This window comes from Leptodactylus fuscus, chromosome 2 (genome assembly GCF_031893055.1).
Source record: "Leptodactylus fuscus isolate aLepFus1 chromosome 2, aLepFus1.hap2, whole genome shotgun sequence".
Lineage (NCBI taxonomy): Eukaryota > Metazoa > Chordata > Amphibia > Anura > Leptodactylidae > Leptodactylus > Leptodactylus fuscus.
This window is the reverse complement of record NC_134266.1, coordinates 31,857,184-31,883,240: the sequence shown is the minus strand read 5'-3', so window position 1 is coordinate 31,883,240 and position 26,057 is coordinate 31,857,184. Positions and strand designations below refer to the sequence as shown.

The 26,057-nt window shown below is 42.8% G+C and overlaps 1 protein-coding gene across 1 annotated transcript in view; it reads right to left on the bottom strand.

Moving 5' to 3' along the window:
* NSUN3 (NOP2/Sun RNA methyltransferase 3) overlaps positions 1–26,057 on the bottom strand; it is a 47,924-nt gene that overhangs the window by 21,254 nt on the left and 613 nt on the right. Inside the window, exons 2-5 of the mRNA XM_075263561.1 lie at positions 23,331–23,425; positions 21,737–22,071; positions 6,346–6,500; positions 5,666–5,787 (exon numbers count right to left, since the gene is read on the bottom strand). Of these exons, the coding sequence (XP_075119662.1) occupies positions 5,666–5,787; positions 6,346–6,500; positions 21,737–22,071; positions 23,331–23,425 (707 nt within the window). The remainder of the gene's footprint in view (positions 1–5,665; positions 5,788–6,345; positions 6,501–21,736; positions 22,072–23,330; positions 23,426–26,057) is intronic.

The window sequence follows — 26,057 nt, the reverse complement described above, 5'->3', positions numbered from 1 at the left end:
ACCTAATCCTGTGGACAGGTCATCATTATGAAACAGACTTTTGGGGCCAGGAAAACCCCTTTAAGTAAAATGAGTTTCACAATTATTTATTTAGCGCCATCAAATTCTTTACAGATATATTGTCAACCCTGTCCCATATAGGGGTCACAATATACTGTATATACTCGAGTATAAGCCGACCCGAATATAAGCCGAGGCCCCTAATTTTACCACAAAAAACTGGGAAAACTTATTGACTCGAGTATAAGCCGAGGAGGGGAAATGCAGCAGCTACTGGAAAATTTACAAAATTAAAATGTTCGAAGTTTTTGGGTGCAGTAGTTGTTGGGGAAGGGGAGGGGGTGTTTTGGTTGTCTGTCTGCCCCTTCCCTGAGCTTGAGGACTGTTTTTTTTCCCCCCCACTTGGAATTCAGTCTGGCTGAATATAGGGTATCTGCAGTGCTCCTATTAACCCCTTCCCGACGGAACAGGAGCACTGCAGATCCCCTATATTCAGTAGACCGGGCACTGTAAGACACAGGGATACCTAATGTGTATGTGTTTCACAGTCATTTTCTACTTTTGTAAGTATTCTAGGGAAAGGAGAGATTTACAACTTTTTCTTTAAAAAAAAATAAAAAAAAATTTAAAGCTTCTTTTTTTCCCACTATTTTATGGGATATTCTATACATTGATATTGCGGCTGGTCATAGACCCCCCCCCCCCCTAAAAAAAAAAATGTATATATATAAAAAAAATTTTTTTGCTGACTTAAGTATAAGCCGATGGGGTCTTTTTCAGCACAAAAACTGTGCTGAAAAATTCGGCTTATACTCGAGTATATACGGTACATTCCCTACCAGTATGTCTTTGGAGGGTGGGTGGAAACCCACACAAACACGAGGAGAACATACAAACTCCTTGTCAATGTTGTCCTTGGTTGGATTCAACTGAACAATGATCCCAAATTTCCCCTCACAACCGTGTGAATGTGCTGTATAATACATATCATAGCTGCTGCAGAACGTCTTTGGAAAGAGAACACAGATCTTCACGTTAGTGGTGCAGCGATGGTCCCGTGTAGCACAGAAATACTTTAGAAAGTCTAAGCTCTCGATGGATACCAGATTACTTTGTTGTATACCATTTAGCGTAGCGTGACAATGACGGATTGGAATTTTAGGTTTATTTCTGCAACCTTTAGACCTCCCAATGTGTATTCACGTGGTGCCACAACCTCTGCGGCGGCTTAATACCATAGGATAACGATCAGTACTATCATGGAGCCGGAGAGATATTCGCAGTGACACGTCTGCACAACACGGAGGGTTAGCACAAGTAACAATGATGTATGCCTCGGCTTTCCCTACAGCTTCACAGATTTGATTTTTCATGTCAAATCCAGAGTGAGAAAATTATAAAGGAGGGCGAAGGCTTATGATTGATTCCACCCTACCAAATAAATGACATGATGCATTACCCCAATAAGACACTCAAGTATTTCACAGATCAATCAGAATGTTCTTTGAACTCAGCGTTTTTCATTTTACTAAGGAAAAAAAATCGCCATTGTTCGGAATTCCACGGTGGCTTTTATGTCCCATTTTATGAAATATTTTCAATGTCTAGATCTCATCACGCTACTCCAAAGACTGCGCGCCACAGTGAGGAAAAGAAGAGACTGTGCTATAATCAATGGGGCCCCGGAAATTGAAAGGGCGCCTGTCCCTTACACCTATACCATAAGAGGGGTTTGCTGCGTTAGACTTCAGTGTTTATCCCATCAAATAAGATGAAATCTGCATTTGCAAAAAATTTTTAGCCTAAAGTCATAGGCAAGTGCAGGCAGTCTATTCCTCTGTAAGGCTAAGGCCCCACGGGCCGTATCCGCAGCACTAAAGCACTGCGGGAAGAACTGCTGCGTGAACGCATTGTGGTTCTTTCCGCAGCGCTTTTAAGAGAAAGTTCACAGAGTTTTCCTCTGCGGACTTTCTCTTAATATTATATCTATATATAGATATAATTGACATGTTGCAGCTTGCAAAGCTGCAACGGCTTTGCAAATCTCAGCGTGTCCGCGCTGCAATCTTTTCTGCAAAGTGGGGATGGGATTCGCATGAATCTCATCCACTTTGCCTGCACTGCACAACGCCGTGATTTTTCCCGCAGCGTCTCCACTGCGGGCAAATCGTGGCGGTTCCGGTCCGTGGGGCCCCGACTTAAGATCAGGAGCAAAGACAAAAGTCTGGGTGAACTTGGCCACGTTCTTGGAAACAGGGAAGAGACACACATGCACAATTGATTTGGCCAAGTGTGCATGTGTTCTGAATGAGGATCAGTGGGGGTCAATTATCGGAACTCTGCTCTTAGTGATGTGAATTGTAACACAGTTGCAGTTTCCTGGTGACACTGCTACAGTGTACAGAGCCAGAAGTTGAGTACAGTGTATACGTATATTGTGGCAGTGATGTCTGGGAAATGTAGTTCTACTGCCATTCACTTCAATAGGTGCAGTGTAGCCTCCAGCTGTATAATTTGTATACGGCTTCCAGCATCAGTGAAGGGTCCATGTCCCCATGAATTTAATACTTATGATCTATCCTATAGATCAGTCATCACTGAGCCGCAGACAACCCCTTTAAGCTGGCTGTACATATAATATTACATATCACATGGCCTGCTTTAATAAGAAAGCTATAAACTAAGAGACTGCAGACCTGAGTGACTATGCCGTACGACAGAGGAGACTCATAATCACCTATAAATTAATTTAGTAATCTATATAAAGTAAATTGTTGAGGGCAGACAGATTGTTTTTACAACCAAGCAAATAAATCTCATGAAAAATGCTCAAGACATATCGCACCTTAGTAAAAATATCCCAACCCATTTCCATATCGCTGTGCTGGCCGGCTGACAGAAAGGAGAAGCGGACGGGATAGAAGCTCTCAAGAACGGTAATGGATTTAACACAGTCCAGTAGGGAAGCATATTTCAGAGAAAGACAAATACAGGAACAAGAGGTCATGCTCTCCCGCTGGATGCTGCCAGACTCTGGAAATGGAAGGCAGCGGCGGGGCAGGAGGCGAGCAGCGACAAATACAAAACTACCTGGGCTCGAAAAAGAAATATTACAAACTGAACGGCGGCCAGAGAGGAGGCAAGTCAAGCAGAACGTAAAGGAAAACATCTGAACGTGAAAGACACAAGAAGCGCAAAAGTCACTGAAAAGTTTTATAACTTGTACCAATCGTAAGAGTCTGCAGTTTAGGCCCAGCTCATATCTGCAATGGAGGCTGCGTACAGCGTTACGTAATAAGGGGTATACACTTACTGAACAAGCGTGGACATATAGAATATATATGTAGGTATAAAGTCGGGGCCCCACGTGGTGGCAAAGCCGCAGTTTACGACGCATCAGTCACTATATAGTGGATGGGATTCTAGTCACAGTGCGGAAAAAAACACGCTGTGGACATGCTGTGATTTCCCAAACTGTTGCGATTTTGGAAATTGCAGCATGTCAATTAAGTTCACACGGAGATTCTTGGTCAGGATTTTGAGGCCGTATTCGCCTCAATATCCTGATCAAAAAGATGGCTCCCATTGAAATCAATGGGAACCAGTCAGGTGTTTTTTTTCCGGGAGCTGGCTTGTTCCGGCTCCCGAAAAAAGAAGCAAGGTCTTCAGGCCATTTTGCCTTACTCCTCCTGACTAGGTGCATTGATTGGGCCTAATCCATAGCAGAGGGCACGACTGGTGCCGGTGCAGTGCACTGGTATTCAGTCGCGGCTACCTGTGTTTTGGATCGGAACCTAAGGCGGCCTCCACCTCAGCTTCTGGTCCAAAAAACCCTGTGTGAACTTACCCTCATACCTACTGAAAAGCTGGCAGTTTCCCCACAGGTATGATGGAAGCAGGACGCTACGTGGGCCCTTAGGGCTCGTTCACACAGTGTAAAGTGCCGAGTGATGTGGCACGTGTACGCCGCGGGATCCTTTGCATTTATTCACGGCTGCAAACTAGCGCGGTGCATACGATCCCCGCTCCCATTGAAATCAATGGGAGCGTGTATGGCACGCAAAGGGTCCCGCAGCGTACACGTGCCACATCACGCGGCACGTTACACCGTGTGAACGAGCCCTTAGACTTATATGGTTTTTGTGGCAGTAGGTTAAAAATGTTTTTATTTTTTTTTTAATTATTTGAGCCCCTCTGTTAGGACATTCCACTTATTAGGCCCAGTGCTATCATGGTAAGACCCCATGCACACGACAGAGTGCGTATCCTTTTTTTTTTTAATGTAGATGGTGAGCCCCATATAGGGATCACAATGTACATTTTTCCCTATCAGTACGTCTTTGGAGTATTGGAGGAAATCCACACAAACACAGGGAGAACACACAAACTCCTTGCAGATGTTGTTATTGGCAGGATTTGAACCCAGGACTCCAGCGTTGCAAGGCTTCACTGCTAACCACTGAGCCACCATGTTGCCCCATACTGAGTGCATATCCGAAGTGGGGCCATGTTTTCAGCGAAATGAACCAGGGTGAGACTCGGAGTGACTGCTACAAACTCAGCCCCCACATTGGAAGCGTGCTTGGTTATGTGCATGGGGTCTTGGGTTATAACCACACAACAGTGAATATCGGCCGTGTGAAATCATTTTAACAAATGCTGCATTAATTTCACTGTATGTGTACAAGGGTTATTCACATGACCGATATGTCGGCGTTATAATAGACTGCCAAAATATAGATCTTGTTTTATTGTTATCTATTTGCAGATCCCTCCATACACAGTAATGTATGAGGGATCTGTGAAAATGGCTGCCGATCAGATGCAAAACGGCCATTTTGACCATCATCCTTAGGACTCCAACTTTAACCAATCTCAGTGATCACACTGCTGAGGCTGTTCTAGAAGAAATAAGGAGTGTCCTCACTCTGTTGGCATCGCTATCGGCATTGATCCTGGCAGTAAGACAATATATCTCTGTATACTAAGCAGTGAAGACAGCTTGACTGTCCTCGGCCTCTACGGTGCACTGTGCATGTGACGGGAGCTGCCGGAGATGAGTACAAGATTTATCTCCAGCAAAGTTAAAGGGGTTTTCTGGCTTCAGATGCATTTTTGATACTGATGACCTACAGGATAAATCCTCAGCATCCGATCTGGAGGTCTGACACCTGGACTCACCATAGATCTGCTGATCCGGCTACCTTTGGGTGTCAGAATCCATAGCAGTGTACAAGGAGTGCAAGCAGCCATCCCCAGCACCATCCTATACAAGGGACGACAGCAGCAGAAGTCTGCAGGATCCTACTATTTATAATGCATTTAGGGTCAGAAAACCCCTTTACAGGGAAACTCCAATTATAGAACTACTTGTCATAAAAGAACCCAAATTTTTGTGAGAGTCACCCCATAGAATGAGGGGGCTAGGTAAATATCTGTGACCTCATGACCCCATCATGACCCTGCAGTATAATAGTAGTTTATTGGGTGGCAAACCCCACAAACCACCATTATAGGGAGCACTCTCACCCCAGGGGTACGTGTACCACAAGCTGAGACCACACTGAGACACCAGACCTGCTGACAGGTTCCCTTTTATCCCTATTATATATCTAATTCAATAAGGAGAGCCATCAATCCAGAAGAAGAGAAGAGTCTCCTGTACCTGAGTAACTCGGTTTGTATCGCAGGGAGGGTTTTCCTTTGGGATATTCGTTCTGCTGCTTGTTGGACATCAGATGAGAACAACCAACTTCTGTCATTGGAACAAGGGGCATCTACTAAGACCTATGGCGTAAAAACAGGACCACAATCAGACTAGGAAAAATCTGCACATCCTGCAAAAAATAAGCTGAGTATTAGATTAGTCCAAAATTATAAACCCATAGAAATTACCTCCTTTTACTATTATAGGGAGTCGGTCACCGGAACCCAGCATATTAACCTGCAGATAGATAGGTTAGGTTTACCTTAATCAAATGGTGTTCCCCCTTGTGAATCGCTGCCTCTGTTGCCGAGATATTGCCGTTTACCTCTTATCTCTTTGGAGCAATGACAACACTCTTGTGGCACCAAAGAACTCAGCAAAATCAAAAGTAACGTGGGAATAGAAATAGAACAACACTGTTTGATTTAGGTAACCATAACCTATCTATCTGGGTTGATAGGCTATGGTGAGCACTCACTACATACAGTATAGGACCACAAACCTGTCCCAGAAGCTCAGCCCCATATTATTTTAACAAGTGAAAGGTGAAGAGAAGAAGAATATTCTGGAATCTTTCCAGTATGTAAAGGTAAACTATGCAGAGAGAACAAAGCACGCCATCCTAAAACAATACAGACCTTGTCATATGAGTTGGCATGTACGTTCCCTATAAGCCTCCCATCCAGCTGAGACGTAGAGATGGCATTCACATGGGGCCATGGTACAAAGGACTCCAATGTCTGCTTCAGCCACCGTGATCTGTGGATATCCGGCTCATTACAGTGAAGACGCCCTAGGCCAAAATGATAATAACACGAGCGCAATAAATACAGATTGTTCAGAAATGTCTAACACAAGCTTACTGTTATATATTCCTTACCGACACAGTCACTGTATACAGATTATTGCAGCTCAGGATTTATTGCCGACTAAAGCATTTCCTTCCATATTGTCTCAGGATACTCACCGATGGCAAATCACTATTAATATCCATTTGGTGGGGTCAGACTGCCGGGACCACCACCAGCTATAGCCAATGTGTGATCCGGCGACTGCCACTTGTTCTAAAATTTGGCAGGGGTGACAGCGGTCAGGAACTATTGGCCTATCGGACAATAATGGCCATATGCCAGCAATGCGTTACTAGACACCGCTTGTATACTATAAAGCAGTGTATCATGAGGTTTATATACAATATGGAACAAACATTTCATAATGGATTAGCTGCAGTCCCCTGCCAAACTTGGAGGCCAGTGCCCCATCAGTCTCAGAATCGGATGGGAGTCACAGTGGTCCGATAACATGATGGGGCATCCGACTGATGTGTCTAAGCTAATGAACTCCATGGCTAACTATTATTGGTGGACTGTTAAAGAAAACGGAATTGTTGAAGATACCTGAAAAAAAGGGATAACTAAAACTGTTCTTGCACAGGGGCCCTCAGTTGTCTGCGTCTGCCCCTGGCGCCATTGCTAGGAGATCCAATGATCAATTGTGGGGAACCAGGGATCAAGTGTTCAATTCCTCTGCAGCACCACCAAAGGTGAAATTGGTACACACAGATACAGTGCTGGCCAAAAGTATTGGCACCCCTGCAATTCTGTCAGATAATACTCAGTGTCTTCCAGAAAATGATTGTAAGCACAAACTCTTTGGTAATATCTTCATTTATTTTGCTTGCAATGAAAAAACACAAAAGAGAATGAAAAAAAAGTCAAATCATTGATCATTTTACACAAAACTCCAAAAATAGGCCGGACAAAAGTATTGGCGCCCTCAGCCTAATACTTGGTAGCACAACCTTTAGACACAATAACTGCGCACAACCGCTTCCGGTAACCAGCAATGAGTTTCTTACAAGGCTCTGCTGGAATTTTAGACCATTCTTCTTTGGCAAACTGCTCCAGGTCCCCCCTGAGATGTGAAGGGGCCTTCTCCAAACTGCCATCAAGAGATCTCTCCCCCACAGGTGTTCTATGGGATTCAGGGCTGGACTCATTGCTGCCACTTTACAAGTCTCCAGGGCTTTCTCTCAAACCATTTTCTAGTGCTGACCTGAAGTGTGTTTTGGGTTATTGTCCTGCTGGAAGACCCCTGACCTCTGAGGGAGACCCAGCTTTCTCACACTGGGCCCTACATTATGCTGCACAATGTGTTGGTCGTCTTCAGACTTCATAATGCCATGCACACGGTCAAGCAGTCCAGTGCCAGAGGCAGCAAAGCAACCCCAAAACATCAGGGAACCTCCGCCATGTTTGACTGTAGGGACCGTGTTCTTTTCTTTGAAGGCCTCTTTTTTTCCTGTAAACTCTATGTTGATGCCTTTTCCTACTTTTGTCTCATCTGACCAGAGAACATTCTTCCAAAACGTTTTTGGCTTTCTCAGGTAAGTTTTGGCAAACTCCAGCCTGGCTTTTTTATGTCTCTGAGTAAGAAGTGGGGTCTTCCTGGGTCTCCTACCATACAGTCCCTTTTCATTCAGATGCCGACGGATAGTACGGGGTGACACTGTTGTACCCTCGGACTGCAGGGCAGCTTGAACTTGTTTGGATGTTAGTCGAGGTTCTTTATCCACCATCCGCACAATCTTGCGTTGAAATCTCTCGTCAATTTTTCTTTTCTGTCCACATTTAGGGAGGTTAGCCACAGTGCCATGGGCTTTACACTTCTTGATGACACTGCGCACGGTAGACACAGGAACAATCAGGTCTTTGGAGATGGACTTGTAGCCTTGAGATTGCTCATGCTTTCTCACAATTTTGCTTCTCAAGTCCTCAGACAGTTCTTTGGTCTTCTTTCTTTTCTCCATGCTCAATGTGGTACACACAAGGACACAGGACAGAGGTTGAGTCAACTTTAATCCATTTCAACTGGCTGCAAGTGTGATTTAGTTATTGCCACCACCTGTTAGGTGCCTCAGGTAAGTAACAGGTGCTGTTAATTACACAAATTAGAGAAGCATCACATGATTTTTCAAACAGTGCCAATACTGTTGTCCACCCCTTTTTTATGTTTGCTGTGTAATTATATCCAATTTGGCTTTTTGACAATTCTTTTTGTGGTTTTCCATTGAAGACAAATTAAATGAAGATAATAATACCAAAGAATGTGTGATTGCAACCATTTTCTGGAAGAAAATGAGTATTATCTGACAGAATTGCAGGGGTGCCAATACTTTTGGCCAACACTATAGGTGGAGGTATAGGTACACACAGATAGGTCCAGGTATAGGTACACACAAACAGGTGCAGGCGAAGGTACACACAGTTGCAGGTATAGGTAGACACAGTTAGGTGCAGGTATAGTTACACACAGATAGGTGCACGTATAGGTACACACAGATGCACTTCAAAATGAGCACAGGCCTCACCACACTGCAAATATTTGGTATACACAATTAAATTGCATTATTGATATAGTCACTATACACATACACTTGAGGTTTTTGCTGCACAATTCGATCAAACTGCTAATGCTCAATTTGTTAGTAACAAGGTGACCTTTTGGAAAAATATTCACATGGCAGAACTTTTCCTAAATGAAAAATTCAGCTTCAAAAATTTGATGCTGAATTTTTCCACTTCACCAAATTCCACGTCAAATTCTGCATCTCCCAGGCTGAATTTTCCACCTCTCATGCACAATGGGAGTTCTCAGGCAGAATCCACCTGAAGATCAAGCAGGACACTTATTTTTTCCAGTAGCTGAAAGAAACAACTGGACAATTCATGGGTTTTCCCTAGTGAATACTACAAAAAAAAAAAAAAAAAATAATACTAATAATAATACATTTTATTTATATAGCGCCAACATATTCCGCAGCGCTGTACAATTTGTAGGGTTCAAATACCGACAGAAAGATACATTACAAAGAAAGCAATTTCACAATAAATAAAATAATAATAATAATAATAATAATAATAATAATAAAAAAGTAGTCAGCATTATCTGCAGGTACACAAAACCTACGGCTGCAATACAAAATCAAACACAAGATGTAATATCACGCTGTATGCATTAAGTCCAATGTCCTGCTCATGTAAGGCATGGCAAGCCTTATACCAATTCAACTCATCATATCTAATATCCTATCCACAGGACTGGAGGTAACTTGCTGATCAGCGCGGTGTCACCCATGGATCTTGAGAACTGGGGTGTTTTGCACCCCAGTGTGTGTTGAGTTGAATGAGGACTGCCGGTGATACCCGACCGCTGTCTGAGCAAAACCCCCCAGTTTTCGAGATCCAGTAGTGGAATACCCCACCGATCCTGTAGATAGTGGTAACTTGCTGTGGCTGGACCACCCCTTTAAGAATACTTCAATGTCATACCGATGATTAGTAATTAATATTAATAAATGTTTCTAATACAATTGTGATGACGTTGAAGGTGTGGGGGAACAATAATATCTTATGAAAAATTGTGTATAGAGGTGGGGGCTGAGATGGTTCTATCTGTCCATCTCTCTCTCCCAGAGAGATGCAGTTTGGATCTTGCCAGACTGGTTATGTAAATACTATGCTCTGTGTATTGGGTGATGCTATCTTACAAAGAAACTAATTAAAATGGAGACAGTTCGGCAGGAACCACGGGCATTGTTAGGAAAGGATCAAAGACCAAAGACCCTTTTTAAGATAAAGGGACAAGAGAAGGGTAATTAAGTTAATTGTCTCCAACAAGGATGTCTATTGTCTTTAGAATACCATGAGATAGACATCTAGGATGTGTATTTGAGACATGTGCTGATGGCTGCCATTTTGATTGATACATGCGGCTACCATGTGCTCACAAGACTCCATTTTAGAGTAAAGCCAGCCCTCAGGGGGGTGTGTCCTCTCTCCAGTTTCTTATCCAATAGATATGCATCAGGGCTATTGTTACAAACTTCTCCACCAATAGATGTATGCTAATTCTACTAGCCAATCCTGTTCTGTCTATGCCATGTGATATATACTTTGTTCTAGCCACCATTAAAGTAGAATCCATTTTGATACACGACCACCATGTGTCTTCATGATTCTCCAGGCTAAAAGATGGCGGAGGCCGATCTTGGCCTGTTAATTATTTTTCCTTTACAGACAGCATATCTCTGGGGTATTATGATTTGACCTCAACAGAAATTGGCGCCCAAACGTGCGGCTTGAGAGATGAGGAGACGGTTTGCTGATCCCCCGGACGACCAGATTACAGGAGTGCTTGGAAATACAGATCCAACAAAGTCAGCGCTGCAAGGTAAGAACTTTAATCTTACCAGTTTGATCTGTGTTTCTAAGAACTTTTGTATTCCTGTCCGAGTGTGAGGTAAACACATATGTTCCTTATATAGATAGCTCAAGCTTTTTGCAAAGAACCTAAAAGAATATATATTGTCTGTAAAGGGGGATGGGAAATCTCACTCTTTGTATACTGTCCATGCTGTGATTTGATTGATACATCTGTTATAAAGTGTATAAGGCGGTACAGGCAGTCTCCATCCTTAGTTAAAAGACAGAGATTAGTTCAGTGAAAATGGGGAGTAATCTGTGTGATCCCCCAAATAAATCTGTGTGGTTCCGGGGAGTAATCTGTGTGATCCCCCAAATAAATCTGTGTGGTTCCGGGGAGTAATCTGTGTGATCCCCCAAATAAATCTGTGTGGTTCTGGGGAGTAATCTTTGTGATCCCCCAAATAAATCTGTGTGGTTCTGGGGAGTAATCTGTGTGATCCCCCAAATAAATCTGTGTGGTTCTGGGGAGTAATCTTTGTGATCCCCCAAATAAATATACCCCATATGAACTAATAGAGATGAGAGAGAGAAGTTGCCGCCCAAGTAAAAGAAAAAATAAATAAATAAATAAATAAATAAAAAAAATCCTTAAGAGAGCAGGGGTTCCTAAGATAGGATTGTTTGATAGTAAATGTTGGGAACCAATGGAGATTAGATCATGCAGGACAGATACAGGAGCATAAGTTACAAAGAGGAATAAGCTCTGATTGAAGAACAGAATGGGGGGAGTGCAGAGTCAGCCAGTATGGAAATCAACCCAAGAGATAGTTTAAGGAAAGAGCAGTTAGAAATGGAGGTGAGAAACTGCTGATAAGATATTGGATAGTTGGATAACAAATTAAGTAAGGAATGGTTACAGAAATAAGGTATTAAGTGTTTGTATATCTTTCTTAGTGTAAGGGAATATATAGTGAGCACTCACAGTCCAGATAAAGGGTTAAATCTGGTCTGCACATGGCATTGTGTTGTTAGTGCCATGTGAGTGATGATGAAGGTCAGGCCCCTCCCCCCAGTGTGACTCGTATATATCCACAGCAGAGGTATCATGGTATACAGGTTTGGTAGCAAGAAGGGGGGAGGGGAGACACGGCAGTTAGCTAAGATTTTAGCTATGAGTGATACGATGTAACATCATTGGTATAATGTATGGAGAATTATGAATATATGGTTTAACAATTTGTAACTGTATAATTTAAGCTGTTTTTAGAAATGCCAGTATTTGATTTTTAAAACCTTGTGTAACAGTGGTAAAAACTTTGATTGAAATCTCATAAAGAAAAATGTTAAAATTCTGGCAGTTGGCCCTTAAGGCAAAACCTCAAATATAGTTTAAGAGTTTCTGAGCATCTGTAGCAACTAGATGAGTGGGGTCTGCCATGGAAATATTCGAAGACTGCACAGAAATATTAATATGTAATGTTGGTATCAGTATTGGCTGTTTAAATCATATTTAATGTCTTTAGAATTGGATTAATGTCATAAATTTTAGATAATCATCATTATGTTTATTTTCCAGTGATATACACATTGAGGAGAAGACGAAGGCATCTAAATCACATGTTTTGTTTATTTTTCTTCAATATTCAGCTGTGCAGGAATTATAACTAACTCTGTGATTATTTGTAGGAAAATATGAAAATTTGACAAGTTCTTTATGATTTAATGGATGTGTGTGTGTCTGGAGCTCCAGTGTGAAGTTTGCATGTATGTATATGAATGGGCACATATGTGTTACATGTATTTGCTATATGCACATGCTCTGTTTGTTCATGTTTATATTGTTACATTTTTAAACTCCACAGGGAGCAGATGAAGAAATTGAATGCTGATAGTCCCACAGAGGGTGGTGACAAGTAGATATGAGTTCTTTTCCATCGTTGAATATATATATATGTCTTCTGGTGAATATGAGATGTACTTGATATACCATGTACATGTACTAGGTACTCTAGGTGTTTATTGGTTATGAGTTTATACTGTAAACCCATGAATGTTAACAATTGGGAATTATTTTGTGAAAAAGTTTTATCTAATACTTGTAAAATGTTATTGGTCATTTCTATTCAGATTGATCCTTCTGATATGGGATTAGGCACCATAAGGGGTAGGCAATGCATGAGAGCTATCTTAATATGTACACGCAGGTAAAGATAAATCATAGTTTTACAAAACAAAAGTGGTATTTCTGTGGCATTGTTTGCTACAAGGTGATAGACATCTGACTAAGTAGATTAGAAGTCACTCGGATGTCTGCTCTGTAATGTGTTTTTGTGTATAAATTCTTGTTATGACGGGGGAGGGGGGAGATAGATTGATCCCTTAAAGTTTTTGCCTTCTCTGCTGATATATTTTGAGCATTTAATGAATTAGTTGTGATTCTGAAATAATTAGAAGTTGTAGAGAATTGAATTTACTTAGGATTGTATAAATAAGTCTGAATACAGGTTTGGCAAGTTTTAGCCAGCCAACCACTTACAATGGCTGTACCCTTAAACAACAGAATGTCTTAATTAGTGTCTTAATTAGTGTCAAAAGTCCTATTGTATAATGGCTAAAGGGTAAATAGAGTATTGTATTGCCCTGTGTAGCTTAAAGTGAGACACTGGAAATCTAATTAGAAGTGTCTCTTATTATCACCTTAACTAAAAGAAGTGATAGCAAAAACCACCAGTGTATGAAAAAGATTAGACAAATGTTTTATGGGAGATTAAGTGAATATTATTGTGGTATGTTGATAATTTAAATTTTTTTTTTTTTATTCTTTGTGCCACAGATAGACAGACATGAACCTGATGTGTTTTCCTCTATCAGAACGGTGGTAAGGCAATCCTCACACAGATAGACAGATGTCATATTTCTTTGGCAAGATAGAGTAACATGGAATTTGCTCTACATCCTCCTCAAACATCTCATTTCAGCGTTATTTGACTTTTGAATCCTGCAACTCTTATACCAGTAGGAGTTCATGATTCAAAGGGGGGGAGTAGATAATGAGATATTTGGTAGATGAGATATTTTTAAACTCCCTCTCAGAAGAGGCGGCTTCGGTCATGTCACTGACGCCCCATTGGAGAATCCTGACTATGAGATATTTGTGGACGGTTCCAGGTACCTAACAGAAAAAGGCAAATTTGAATACAGGGTATGCTGTAGTCATTATACATGACACCATAGTATAAGAAGCCCTTCCACCACACATGTCAGTATAAGAGGCTGACCTTATAGAAGCCTGATAGCACAGCAAACATTTACACTGACTCCTGGTATGCTTTTGGCATTGCACATGGTTATGGTCCAATATGGAGGTCTAGGAACTTCCTGATGGCACAGGGCAAACCAATTAAGAAAGGAAACTTAGCAAGTCAGTTGAGATATGGCCATATTGCTCCCTAAGCAGTTGGCAATTGTGAAAGTCAGAGCTCACACAAAGGGAAGAGACCCTGAGAGTATTGGAAATAGGCTGAGTAAGCAGCGGCACTACCGCCATGGAAGGGTCTCAACCAGGTGAGAAAAATAGCAGACCCCAAGGGGCTGTACTCTAAGGTGACTGGTGAGGAAATTGAGAAATGGACAAAGGCTGGTGCCAGAGAATGTGAAAATGGGGGATAAATCAGTGTACCCCCAAATGGCTGGTTTGGCCCACGGTAAGGTGCACGCCTCTTGAAATGCCATGGAGTCATTAGTGGGTAAACTATAGTTTGCCTCAGGTTGGAAGGGCTGCAGGGAATCACGTAAAAGCATGTCACATATGTGCTCTACACAATCCAGGACAGGTAGTTAAGACACACCGCATGCACACCAAAACCCCTGTATCCATTACATACAATTGCCTGAATTTACAACATACAAATATGTGTTGGTCTGTGTGTATTTTGTTCTCAGGTTGGATCAGCCGAGCAACAACGCAGGTAACTGCCAAGAAATTGATATCTGAGCTTGTGTGTAGATTGGGGATACCTGAGATGAGAGAGTCTGATAGAGGGACACATTTCACAGGTGAAATAATGAATAAAATAATGTATGTATTGGGGATTGAGCAGAGTTCAGGCAAAGTAGAAAAGGTTCAAGTGCACACTCAAGGTGCTTTATGGAAGGGTGCTTAGACTAAGGGTTGTATTTTCCCCAGACTTCACAACTTAAGTGTGATAAGTACTGCCGGCTATGTCCAGAACTTGTGTCAAAGACTGAAAGTAACACATGAACAGGCGTTTTCTTCTATTCTAGACCCTGTTTGATCTTTTGATTTTTTCCAGGAGCACATAGCTTGCAGGTGGTGATTGGGTGATAGTGAAAAGACATATCAGAAAGACGGCCCCTCCTAAGTGCTGATGACAACTGCCACCTCCGTCAAATTGGAGGATACCTGCTTCCCATTATACAAAGATTCCTGAATCACGGCAGGAATGAAGAAATGGACATTATTTGTTTGTTTTTTTTTTTGTTTTGCTTTCCTAAAAGGATAATGGGGATATGGCAAAACATTGTACAAATTGCCATGGGCATATTGTGTATATAGTATTTTCTTTCAAGTTAATTTTGATATGTTTTAATAGATGTTATGATAAAGATAGATATAAGTGGTAGACATTTATAAAAAAAAATATCAGATGGGGAATCCAGCAGGGCTGGCATTTAGGGAACTAAGTGAACGTACTCATCTGATATGAAAAATAATAAATGTCTTAATGGGGGAATTGTGGGGGAACAATAATATCTTATGAAAAATTGTGTATAGAGGTGGGGGCTGAGATGGTTCTATCTGTCCATCTCTCTCTCCCAGAGAGATGCAGTTTGGATCTTGCCAGACTGGTTATGTAAATACTATGCTCTGTGTATTGGGTGATGCTATCTTACAAAGAAACTAATTAAAATGGAGACAGTTCGGCAGGAACCACGGGCATTGTTAGGAAAGGATCAAAGACCAAAGACCCTTTTTAAGATAAAGGGACAAGAGAAGGGTAATTAAGTTAATTGTCTCCAACAAGGATGTCTATTGTCTTTAGAATACCATGAGATAGACATCTAGGATGTGTATTTGAGACATGTGCTGATGGCTGCCATTTTGATTGATACATGCGGCTACCATGTGCTCACAAGACTCCATTTTAGAGTAAAGCCAGCCCTCAGGGGGGTGTGTCCTCTCTCCAGTTTCTTATCCAATAGATATGCATCAGGGCTATTGTTACAAACTTCTCCACCAATAGATGTATGCTAATTCTACTAGCCAATCCTGTTCTGTCTATGCCATGTGATATATACTTTGTTCTAGCCACCATTAAAGTAGAATCCATTTTGATACACGACCACCATGTGTCTTCATGATTCTCCAGGCTAAAAGATGGCGGAGGCCGATCTTGGCCTGTTAATTATTTTTCCTTTACAGACAGCATATCTCTGGGGTATTATGATTTGACCTCAACAAAGGTTTTTAGGAAATACAAAGAACTTTGGAGCCAGCGGGAGACCTATCAATACACCTTGAAACCAAAAAAGACAATGTAAAACAATTAGCTCAAGGTAAAACGCTTAAGAACTTACCGGTACTTAATTACAGAGCAGGAATATGGAAAGTGCTGATGCGGTTGCAGAAAGTGGTCATGTCTCTTTCAGCTCATTTCCCCATAACGTCCTACTAAGCAGTTCCTGCCTGACACTGTGTAACATTAATCACTGCTGGAGAGATGATGCACTTCAGATGCCGAGCCCCAGCACAGCAAAGAGTCTGACAAGTGAGATGATCTTGGCAGCTAGATAAGGACTATTGTCTCCCCTGCGCCCGACTGACTCCACTATCACTCTCTCCAAAATGTCATTTCTGAGATGGCAATATGTCCGTATAACCGCACGTGCAGATAGGAGGCAGGGAAGGGGCATCGCACAAACGGGGAAGATGGGTGAAAAACTGCAGGATCTGAGCACTAAATGCCTATAATAATACACAATGATGAGTATGAGGTGCTTCATTCTCAAGACGTCACATTGGCCCACATTTACTATTGTGGTTACGACTATATATAGTGCCAAAATAACGTTGACAAAAATTCTGGCTCAAAGTAAAGCCCCATGCATATGACTGAGCGTGCCGTCCAATGTGGGAGCCGATTGTATAGTGGAATGGACTTGGAGTGGCATCAGAGTGCCTTTCGCGATGCATTCACCTCTATGAGGGCTTCCAATCCATTCTGTCCCAATGGCCGGACTGCTCAATGATCATCGGAATTGAAGGGAAGCTTCTGCTAGCAGAAAAAAAGCTGCTCCTGACTCCCACTGAAGTGAATGGGAGAGTTGGAAAGATGGGAGTTTTCAGAAGATCCCTTAAAGAAATCCGAATGGCCAAAATGTGATGTGATGAATCTAACAATGTCTTTGACACCCATATTTGCCAAATCTCCCCCCAAAAAAGTGAGGCTTCCATAAAAGCAGAGAAGGCTTCCCGAAGTTCTGAAAGAGTAGGCAAATCTGGAAGAATGGGAAAAGCTACTGGAAGAATGGGCAAATCTACTGGAAGAGTGGGCAAATCTATTAGAAGAATGAGCAATTCTACTGGAAGAGTGGGCAAATCTATTGGAAGAATGAGCAATTCTACTGAAAGAGTGGGAAAATCTACTGGAAGAGTGGGCAAATCTACTAGAAGAATGAGCAAATCTACTGGAAGAGTGGGCAAATCTACTAGAAGAATGAGCAAATCTACTGGAAGAGTGGGCAAATCTACTAGAAGAATGAGCAAATCTACTGGAAGAGTGGGCAAATCTACTAGAAGAATGAGCAAATCTACTGGAAGAGTGGGCAAATCTACTAGAAGAGTGGAAAAATCTACTGGAAGAGTGGGCAAATCTACTAGAAGAATGAGCAAATCTACTGGAAGGGTGGGCAAATCTACTGGAAGAATGAGCAAATCTACTGGAAGAGTGGGCAAATCTATTGGAAGAATGAGCAATTCTACTGGAAGAGTGGGCAAATCTATTGGAAGAATGAGCAATTCTACTGAAAGAGTGGGAAAATCTACTGGAAGAGTGGGCAAATCTACTAGAAGAATGAGCAAATCTACTGGAAGGGTGGGCAAATCTACTGGAAGAATGAGCAAATCTACTGGAAGAGTGGGCAAATCTATTGGAAGAATGAGCAATTCTACTGGAAGAGTGGGCAAATCTATTGGAAGAATGAGCAATTCTACTGAAAGAGTGGGAAAATCTACTGGAAGAGTGGGCAAATCTACTGGAAGAATGAGCAAATCTACTGGAAGAGTGAGCAAATCTACTGGAAGAGTGAGCAAATCTACTGGAAGAGTGGGCAAATCTATTGAAAGAGTGGGCAAATCTATTGGAAGAATGGGCAAATCTATTGGAAGAGTGGGCAAATCTACTAGAAGAATGAGCAAATCTACTGGAAGAGTGGGCAAAACTCCCGGAAGAGTGGGCAAATCTACTGGAAGAGTGGGCAAAACTCCCGGAAGAGTGGGCAAATCTACTGGAAGAATGAGCAAATCTCCCTTTATGTGCTGATCAAGCTACAAAGAAGGGACATGACTGGCACATTGCATGTCCCACATCACAAAAAGTGGCATGGCACGTACCAAAAGTGGATGTATCACAATCATAAAGTGGAATGGCCTTGCCAAAAGACATTGAACATGGACACCCTGGAAAAAGTTTTGCGATGTGCATTGTTCTCCCTGATCATGTCATGGTAATATTGGCAAGCAAAACTACAGCAACTAATCCAAGACCACCACAGGAGTCAGTCCGACAATTAATAAAACCTTCCAGAGACATCCACAGATAGTCTCCAACCTTTATAGCAGTCACAGCTGTTTTACATAGACATAGATTTAATATATTACATGCATGGTCTCGTACCATTATACAGTGAATAAAAGGGGACCCCACCAGCCAAAAGAATGGGGGAGAACGAGTTCTGGAGTGCCTCATGTGAAGATAATGGTGGTGGGCATGCTTAGCCTATGTTCCATTTACTTCTATGTGACTGAGGGCCAACGCTGAAGACCAGGTACCATTGACACTGGACTGGCGGGGTTCAGTGACAGGAGTATGACTTTGTTTTAAAGAAATATTACCAGCTTAAAAACTCCTTTAATAAATGAATCCATGTAGAATTAGGGTATGTGCACATGGAGGAAAGAGAATAGGAAGCGGAGACGACTTCAGCTTCAAATTCTTCTCCACCATTTACTGACTCTCAAGCTTTCACTTGCATCTTAGGCTCAGATGAATGGGGCGAATCCGGGCTCTGCAGGTGAATAATCCACGGAAGCCACGGCAATATCAAGCAGACGCTTACTTTTTCCGTGTGTTGCTTCGAGCTCTTCCGCCCATTGAATACAATGGGGGGGGGGGCAGATTCATGGCTGAATTTGGAGCTGCTTTTGAGGCCGTATCTGCCTGGGAACATACCCTTAAAAAAATGTAGAGATCCCCTTCACAGTGACACCATCTTTGTACAATCTAAGGCATGTAAGTGTGTCTTTCGCATGTCTACTGGTGTATACCTGAATGTTACACGCTCACTATCGTACAGTAACCTTCCATAAATACTGGACAAAAATAAGTGATGGTATGAAAGAGATCAGAGAAGTAATGAGAATGTGATATCGCTCATAAATCCAGATATGGATGAGAGCACAAAAGACTTGGCGGCAAGTAAAGACGAGCGAGAAGTGACAACAAGCGGCTGAATAATCTGTACTGATAGAAAGCACCTCTCCATCTCAGCAGACAATGCTTTGTCATATCTTATCCCCAATCCTTTTAAGATGGCTTTCAATGTAATATAAAGACTTTATCAGACCTTTAAATCCACCTACAAGACTGCACTGAAAGCCTAGCAGGCGGCAGAGGAGTCCCTTTAGGATTCGGAATCCTAGACGCTACTATAGGGACACGGCCCCACCAGTATGAAAATATACGTGACAATTGTTACTGCAGAAAATGCTTGACAAAAATTCTCCTACAGAGGTAAAACAGGTAAAAAAACGAATTCTTATTTCACTATTATTGGAAACGTATAAGAAAAATGTTATCTTTGTACCGTATTAGCCAGTGGATATGAAGTGTAAAGATTGAGAGTCCTCGGTAGTTTGATACCTTTCTAATGGCTAACAAAACATGGTGACATATTGCGAGCTTTCGGAACTGCTATAAGGTTCCTTCTGGTATATCAGCCTGATGAAGGAACTTTATAGCAGTTCCGAAAGCTCGCAATATGTCATCATTTTTTGTTAGTCATTAAATTGGAAACATATACTATTTGATCCCATATCTTTGTATGTGAACTACAGGCGACAAGCGCGCGATTCGGGTTGTGACTGAACGGCAACGGCGGTACATTGATGACATCTGTGTCCTGTCCACATCGCCAAGGCCCCAAGCACTGATCTCAGTGAGCCCGTGCAGCATAATGGAGAGGAAAAGGACTTGTCCTAAGTTATGCCCCAGGTACAAAGCCCTATGAGCCATGTGTATGGGGCCATAGAAATGAATGGGTTAATGTGATAACTATGAAAACCCCATGAGGCCTAAAGAGTATTTCTGGGGCTTACCTAATGATGACCTATATTTTGGATCAGCCATCAGTATGTGATTTGTGGGGGTCCAACACCAGGGATCCCGGTTGAAAAAGCTTCAGCGACTAGGTGAGAGCATCGGCCTCGTCACTGGATAATAAACACATTGCCACACATAATGTAGGGGCCTTGCTTGGTATTGCAGCTCAGCCCCATTCACTTGAATGAGACTAAACTGCTGCAGTGCCATGTGACCAGCGAAGATCACATCACCTTCTTTTGGAGGTGTATATTCGTTAATACTTAAAACAGGGCCCGAGTCTGGTTTCAGATGTCTCCCTCTAAAATTGCAGCGCTAGCTGTGAATTACAAATTACAGCATTAGTTCCCGGTCCCTTGGGATGTAATACTTACACCTCTCATAGCTCTAATGATGTACTGGCGTGGAGTGAAATCAATAAATAAGTGTATTACAGGCCTATTGATTTCACCTCCTTGGCATTGCTCAAAGATATGTAAATCTCCCAGTTAAAGGCTATGCGCACCTTCACAAGAGCTTGCTAAACTATTGCAATGCATCTACAATGAAAAATAAAACAACATTGCAAACAGTCCTGAGCGTTTTATGCTCTCCGCGGCGAAACTGTCGGACATGCAATGCTCTGTGTCCGGGTTAAAAAAAAAAAGTTTCGCCGCGGAGAGCATAAAACGCTCATCGGCGCTCACGGCCGGACTCAGCATGACAGGTTTCTGTCTTCTGCATGCAGATTTCCTCCCATAATCCAAAGACATACTAATAGGGAAAAATGTACATTGTGAGCATATAAATAAAAAGAATCATTTACAAAGTTGTTCTTTATTGTAGGTGTACTGCAATAATAAAAAAAAACATCGGCTACAGGAGTGTACACACTATTTAATCCAAAGGGATTCAACTTTTACTACATCATCGCAGCCCCTCTATTTTTATATTTGTCCCAAACCCCCAAACCTTGACCGATGCTATCCCTTGATATGCATCCTCCTGATGTGCAGATCACAACATACTAAATCCCCCCCCACACACACACATATTATTGTACATATTATTTGAAGACAAGTATTTGCAATAATTGTAATTTCATTGCTCAAAATTTTGGTAAAATTTTTACGGAACATGACATAGTGATCATCAACTCTAAAACAAATGAAAATTATTATTTTTAATATTATGTACGAATCATAAAAATCAGAGGCCGTTACCTGGTGTCGCACACTGCAGTAGTGCTATAGACTTGCCACCGGGGGCAGCGCACATATCCAGGACAGTCTCTCCATGCTTGACATCTAACGCTAAGACTGGGAGCAGCGAAGAGGCATTCAGTATATAATACGCTTTAATCTTGCCGGCTTGATGGCGTTGTGAAGGAAACGTTCCAGGATTTCTATTGATATAGCACTTCAGTGACTCTGGAAAGGTTTGGTGAGTGAGCTGGTGGTAGTTGTGCACCAATAGATTGTTCAGGGTCTCCAAACTGGACTGGAGATTATTTAGTAACACTGCATACTGCCAGAGGCCGGGGGTGGTCAGCACTTCTCTGTGAATTACAGGTATGTAGTTATACATGTAAGTTATTCTACAGTCTAAATGCACAACTGTAATAATAATGGAACAATCCACAAATATACATCATGGGGCAAATACATGTATATAGAACAAAATCTATCTATACTTAGAATCTGTAAAACGAATTAAAGGGATTCTACCACTAATTAGCTATTGTTTGTGCTTTAGACGTTGGAATAGCCTTTTAGAAAGGCTATTCGTCTCTTTTAGACGTGGTCTCCACCGCGCCGTTCCTTAGAAATCCCAGTTTTTACCGGTATGCTAATGAGTTCTCTCGCAGCAATGGGGGCGGGCCCCAGCGCTCAAACGGCGATGGGGCGTCCCCACTACTTCCCGAGAACTCTCTCCAGCGACGCCTCCTTCTTCAGCTGCATCCTCCACCTTCTCTCGTCATTTTCCTTCTGCGTCATCTCCAACGCCTGCGCAGTCGGCTCTGCCAGTGAGACACTAAGTAGAGCCGACTGCGCATGCCGGCCGGTAGCCATATTTTCGAGGCCGCAATTGCGCGCACACGCAGTACACTCCTCGAAGTCTTCACCGAACAGAGCGTACGGTGCATGCTCAGTAAGGTCTGTACTGCCCTCCTAAGCCTGGATGACTTCACTCACGCGTCCGAGGGCTGTACAGACCATATTGAGCATGCGCTGTACACTCTGTTTGGTGAAGACTTCGAGCAACGTACCGCATGTGCACGCAATTGCGGCCTTGAAAATATGGCCACCGGCTGGCATGCGCAGTCGGCTCCACTAGTGTCTCTCTGGCAGAGCCGACTGCAAAGGCGTCGGAGATGATGCAGAAGGAAGACGACGAGAGAAGGGGAGGATGCATCTGAAGAAAGAGGCGTCGCTGGAGAGAGTTCTCGGGCAGCAGTGGGGACGCTCCCATTGCTGATTGAGCGCTGGGGCCCGTCCCCATTGCTGCAAGAAAACTCCTTAGCATACCGGTAAAAACCAGGATTTCTAAGGAACGGCGCCACGGAGACCACGTCTAAAGATAAGAGACGAATAGCCTTTCTAAAGGCTATTCCAATGTCTAAAGCAGAAAAAATAGCTATTTAGTGATAGAATCCCTTTAAAAATAGATCTTTCCCCTCCTGGGGCACACGTGGTGTAATACACCTGATTGGCTCAGAGGACTGTGGTAATGTCATGTAGCAAAGATGTTTTGGAAGCAGTTTTAATAAATGGCCTGACTTCTGCAAAGATTTTCTAACTTTCTTATTATACTTACCTGACTATTTGCCACTGATCCCCCAACTCATTTGTATAGGTTTTATCAAAGTAATCCAGCACCACCCGGCAAATCTGTCTCTTCAATCTTGCCATCTGTTTGCACAGGACACCGAAAACATAAAACACACAAAACCAGGTATTATTGAACAGCACTAAAATAGCACAAAAAACATAATTTCCCAATAAGAGCTAGTTCACATGGGGATAAGCGCTGCGCATTTTGCTCCTGATTCTGATGTGGGAAGCCACATCAGAATTGGACCAAAATGCGCCTGCCACGACTGTTGCGGCTTCACCCTCCGGAGTAGGCTCAAATGAATGGGCGAGGCGAGGCAAACGCGGAGCTGAATCAGCCGCGGAGTCCGCCTGAAGAAAGGGCAGCTCGCTTCTTTTTTCTGTGAGCCGGAACATACCGCTTACGGAAAAAAAGTCAGCTAAGGCCTCGTTCACACGGTGTAACGTGCCGCGTGATGTTGCACGTGTACGCCGCGGAACCCTTTGCGTGCCGTACATGCTCCCATTGATTTCAATGGGAGCGGGGATCGAATGCGCCGCGCTAGTTTGCGGCCGTGCATTTATTCACGGCCGCAAACTAGCGCAGCGCATACGATCCCCGCTCCCATTGAAATCAATGGGAGCATGTACGGCACGCAAAGGGTCCCGCGGCGTACACGTGCCACATCACGCGGCACGTTACACCGTGTGAACGAGGCCTTACGGTCTACATAGACCTCTATTGTGAGGGGGCGGATTCTGAGCTGGATTCGGCATCACAATCCGCCCCCTCTTGCCCTGTGTGAATGAACCCCAATATCAGGGTAAGGACAGAAGAAAGTCTGAATGCTGCTACTGTCTTTAGCATGCGATCCTGTGATTCCTTGGCAGCTTGTACTGCCACCAAGATGATGTCATGGCAAAGTGTGTTGCAAAATTTTTAAAGAGGCCGTGCCCCTTTTTGGAGCCCCCTACAATGCCTCCTGTACCCCAAGGAATCTCATGCCCGTCATTAATGTTCCCTTACATGAATTATGTTCCTCAAAATTAATATTCCCCCAACACCCCCTGACTCCCTACTTTATTATTCCCCCTAGTGTCCCTTGTTGTACCCTATCTATCCTGACACACATAGTCACAGTCACTTTGGGCCGGTGGCCTATAAGTAACCAGGACCACGGTTAGAAGGTTGTGTTGCAGACGTCTTCTCTGTGTTCTTGGCAGCTTGTAGGGTGCAGGTCTAAGGCAACTTGCGGCCAACAAGCAAGACAATGATAGGGCTGAGTGTCAGGACCGGGTTGGGGCACCTCTTCTCCTCAGTTCTGCAATGTGGTAGAATATTTAATAACTGGGTAAGCAGAATCGGGAAGAACCGGCTACATCTCAATCTTGATTTCCACTTTACCCCTGATCAATTTGGAGTTTTTATTTTTTTTCTCCAAAAATCTGTCCACTCATTGGAAGGTTATAGGTTAATTAGCTTATTCTTCAACTGGGTGGTAACCTTCAATTTTCTCTGAGAAAAAAACTCCCACTTGGAGAATAAGGATAATTTACATATTACCTTAAAGGGATTGTCCTGGAACAAAGGGACAACCATTTTAAAATTTAAATCAGCCGGGGGAATTTAATAAAATATAAAAATGCATATTCACCTGTCCCCGTTGCTCCGGTGTCCTCCCATGTCCCGGTTCTTCTGCTCTCCCGGGACTCTTCCAGAGTTCCGCTCAAGCCACTGATTGGCGAAGGGTCTGAATGTCACTACCTGTGACATCACGGATCCTCTTCCTTAGGCCGCAGATTGGTCATGTGACTGTGTCGGAAGAGACCCGCCAAAGCAGAAGAACGTGTGGGAGGATACCAGAGCATCGGGGACAGGCGAGTATGCATTATGTATTTTTTCAAAATTTTATTCAATGCCCCCGCCCGATTTAAATGTTAAAAGGGTTGTCCATTTTTGACTGGACAAGCCCTTTAACTTTTGAATGGGTGGATGGATTCTTCCCTTTAATAAGAGACTTGTGCAATGAAGTTTCTTCCTTATTCTCCTGAGACACATGATCTGCTTCCATGAATCATCCGGCTACTGGGAGATCACGAGATAATGGCGTGGCGTTGTGTGACGCAAAGGGCGCAGTATCACACCTGACACTGTGCAGTGCTATGTCAGGTAATAATACACATGGCGGGTGGCTATTAGGACTGAATGCAGATACTGCACACTGACATGATGGGCACACTCTGGTTTCTGAAAGGTGTTAAAGGGAAACGCCAATGTCATTTTCCAGTCTATTACCTGTAGAGTACAGAATGAATACTCAGGGAACAATATACTTTGGGACCCATCTTAAGGGCGTCATTATATTGTGGGGCCCATATTAAGGGGGAAATTATACTGGGGGGCCCACCTTAAAGGGAACAATATATTGTGGGGTCCATATTAAAGGGAATATCATACTGTGCGGCCCATCTTAAGGGGGTCATTATACTATGGGGTTCATCTTAACGGGGTCATTATACTGTGGGTGCCATATTAAGGGGAAAAACTATACTGTGCGGTCCACCTTAAGGAGGACATTATACTAGGGGACCCAATTTAAAGGGTACATTATATTGTGGAGCCTATATTAAAGGGAATATTATACTGTGGTGCCCATCTTAAGGGGGAAATTATACTTTAGGGCCCACCGTAAGCAGATCATTATATTGTGGGGTGCATATTAAGGGGGAA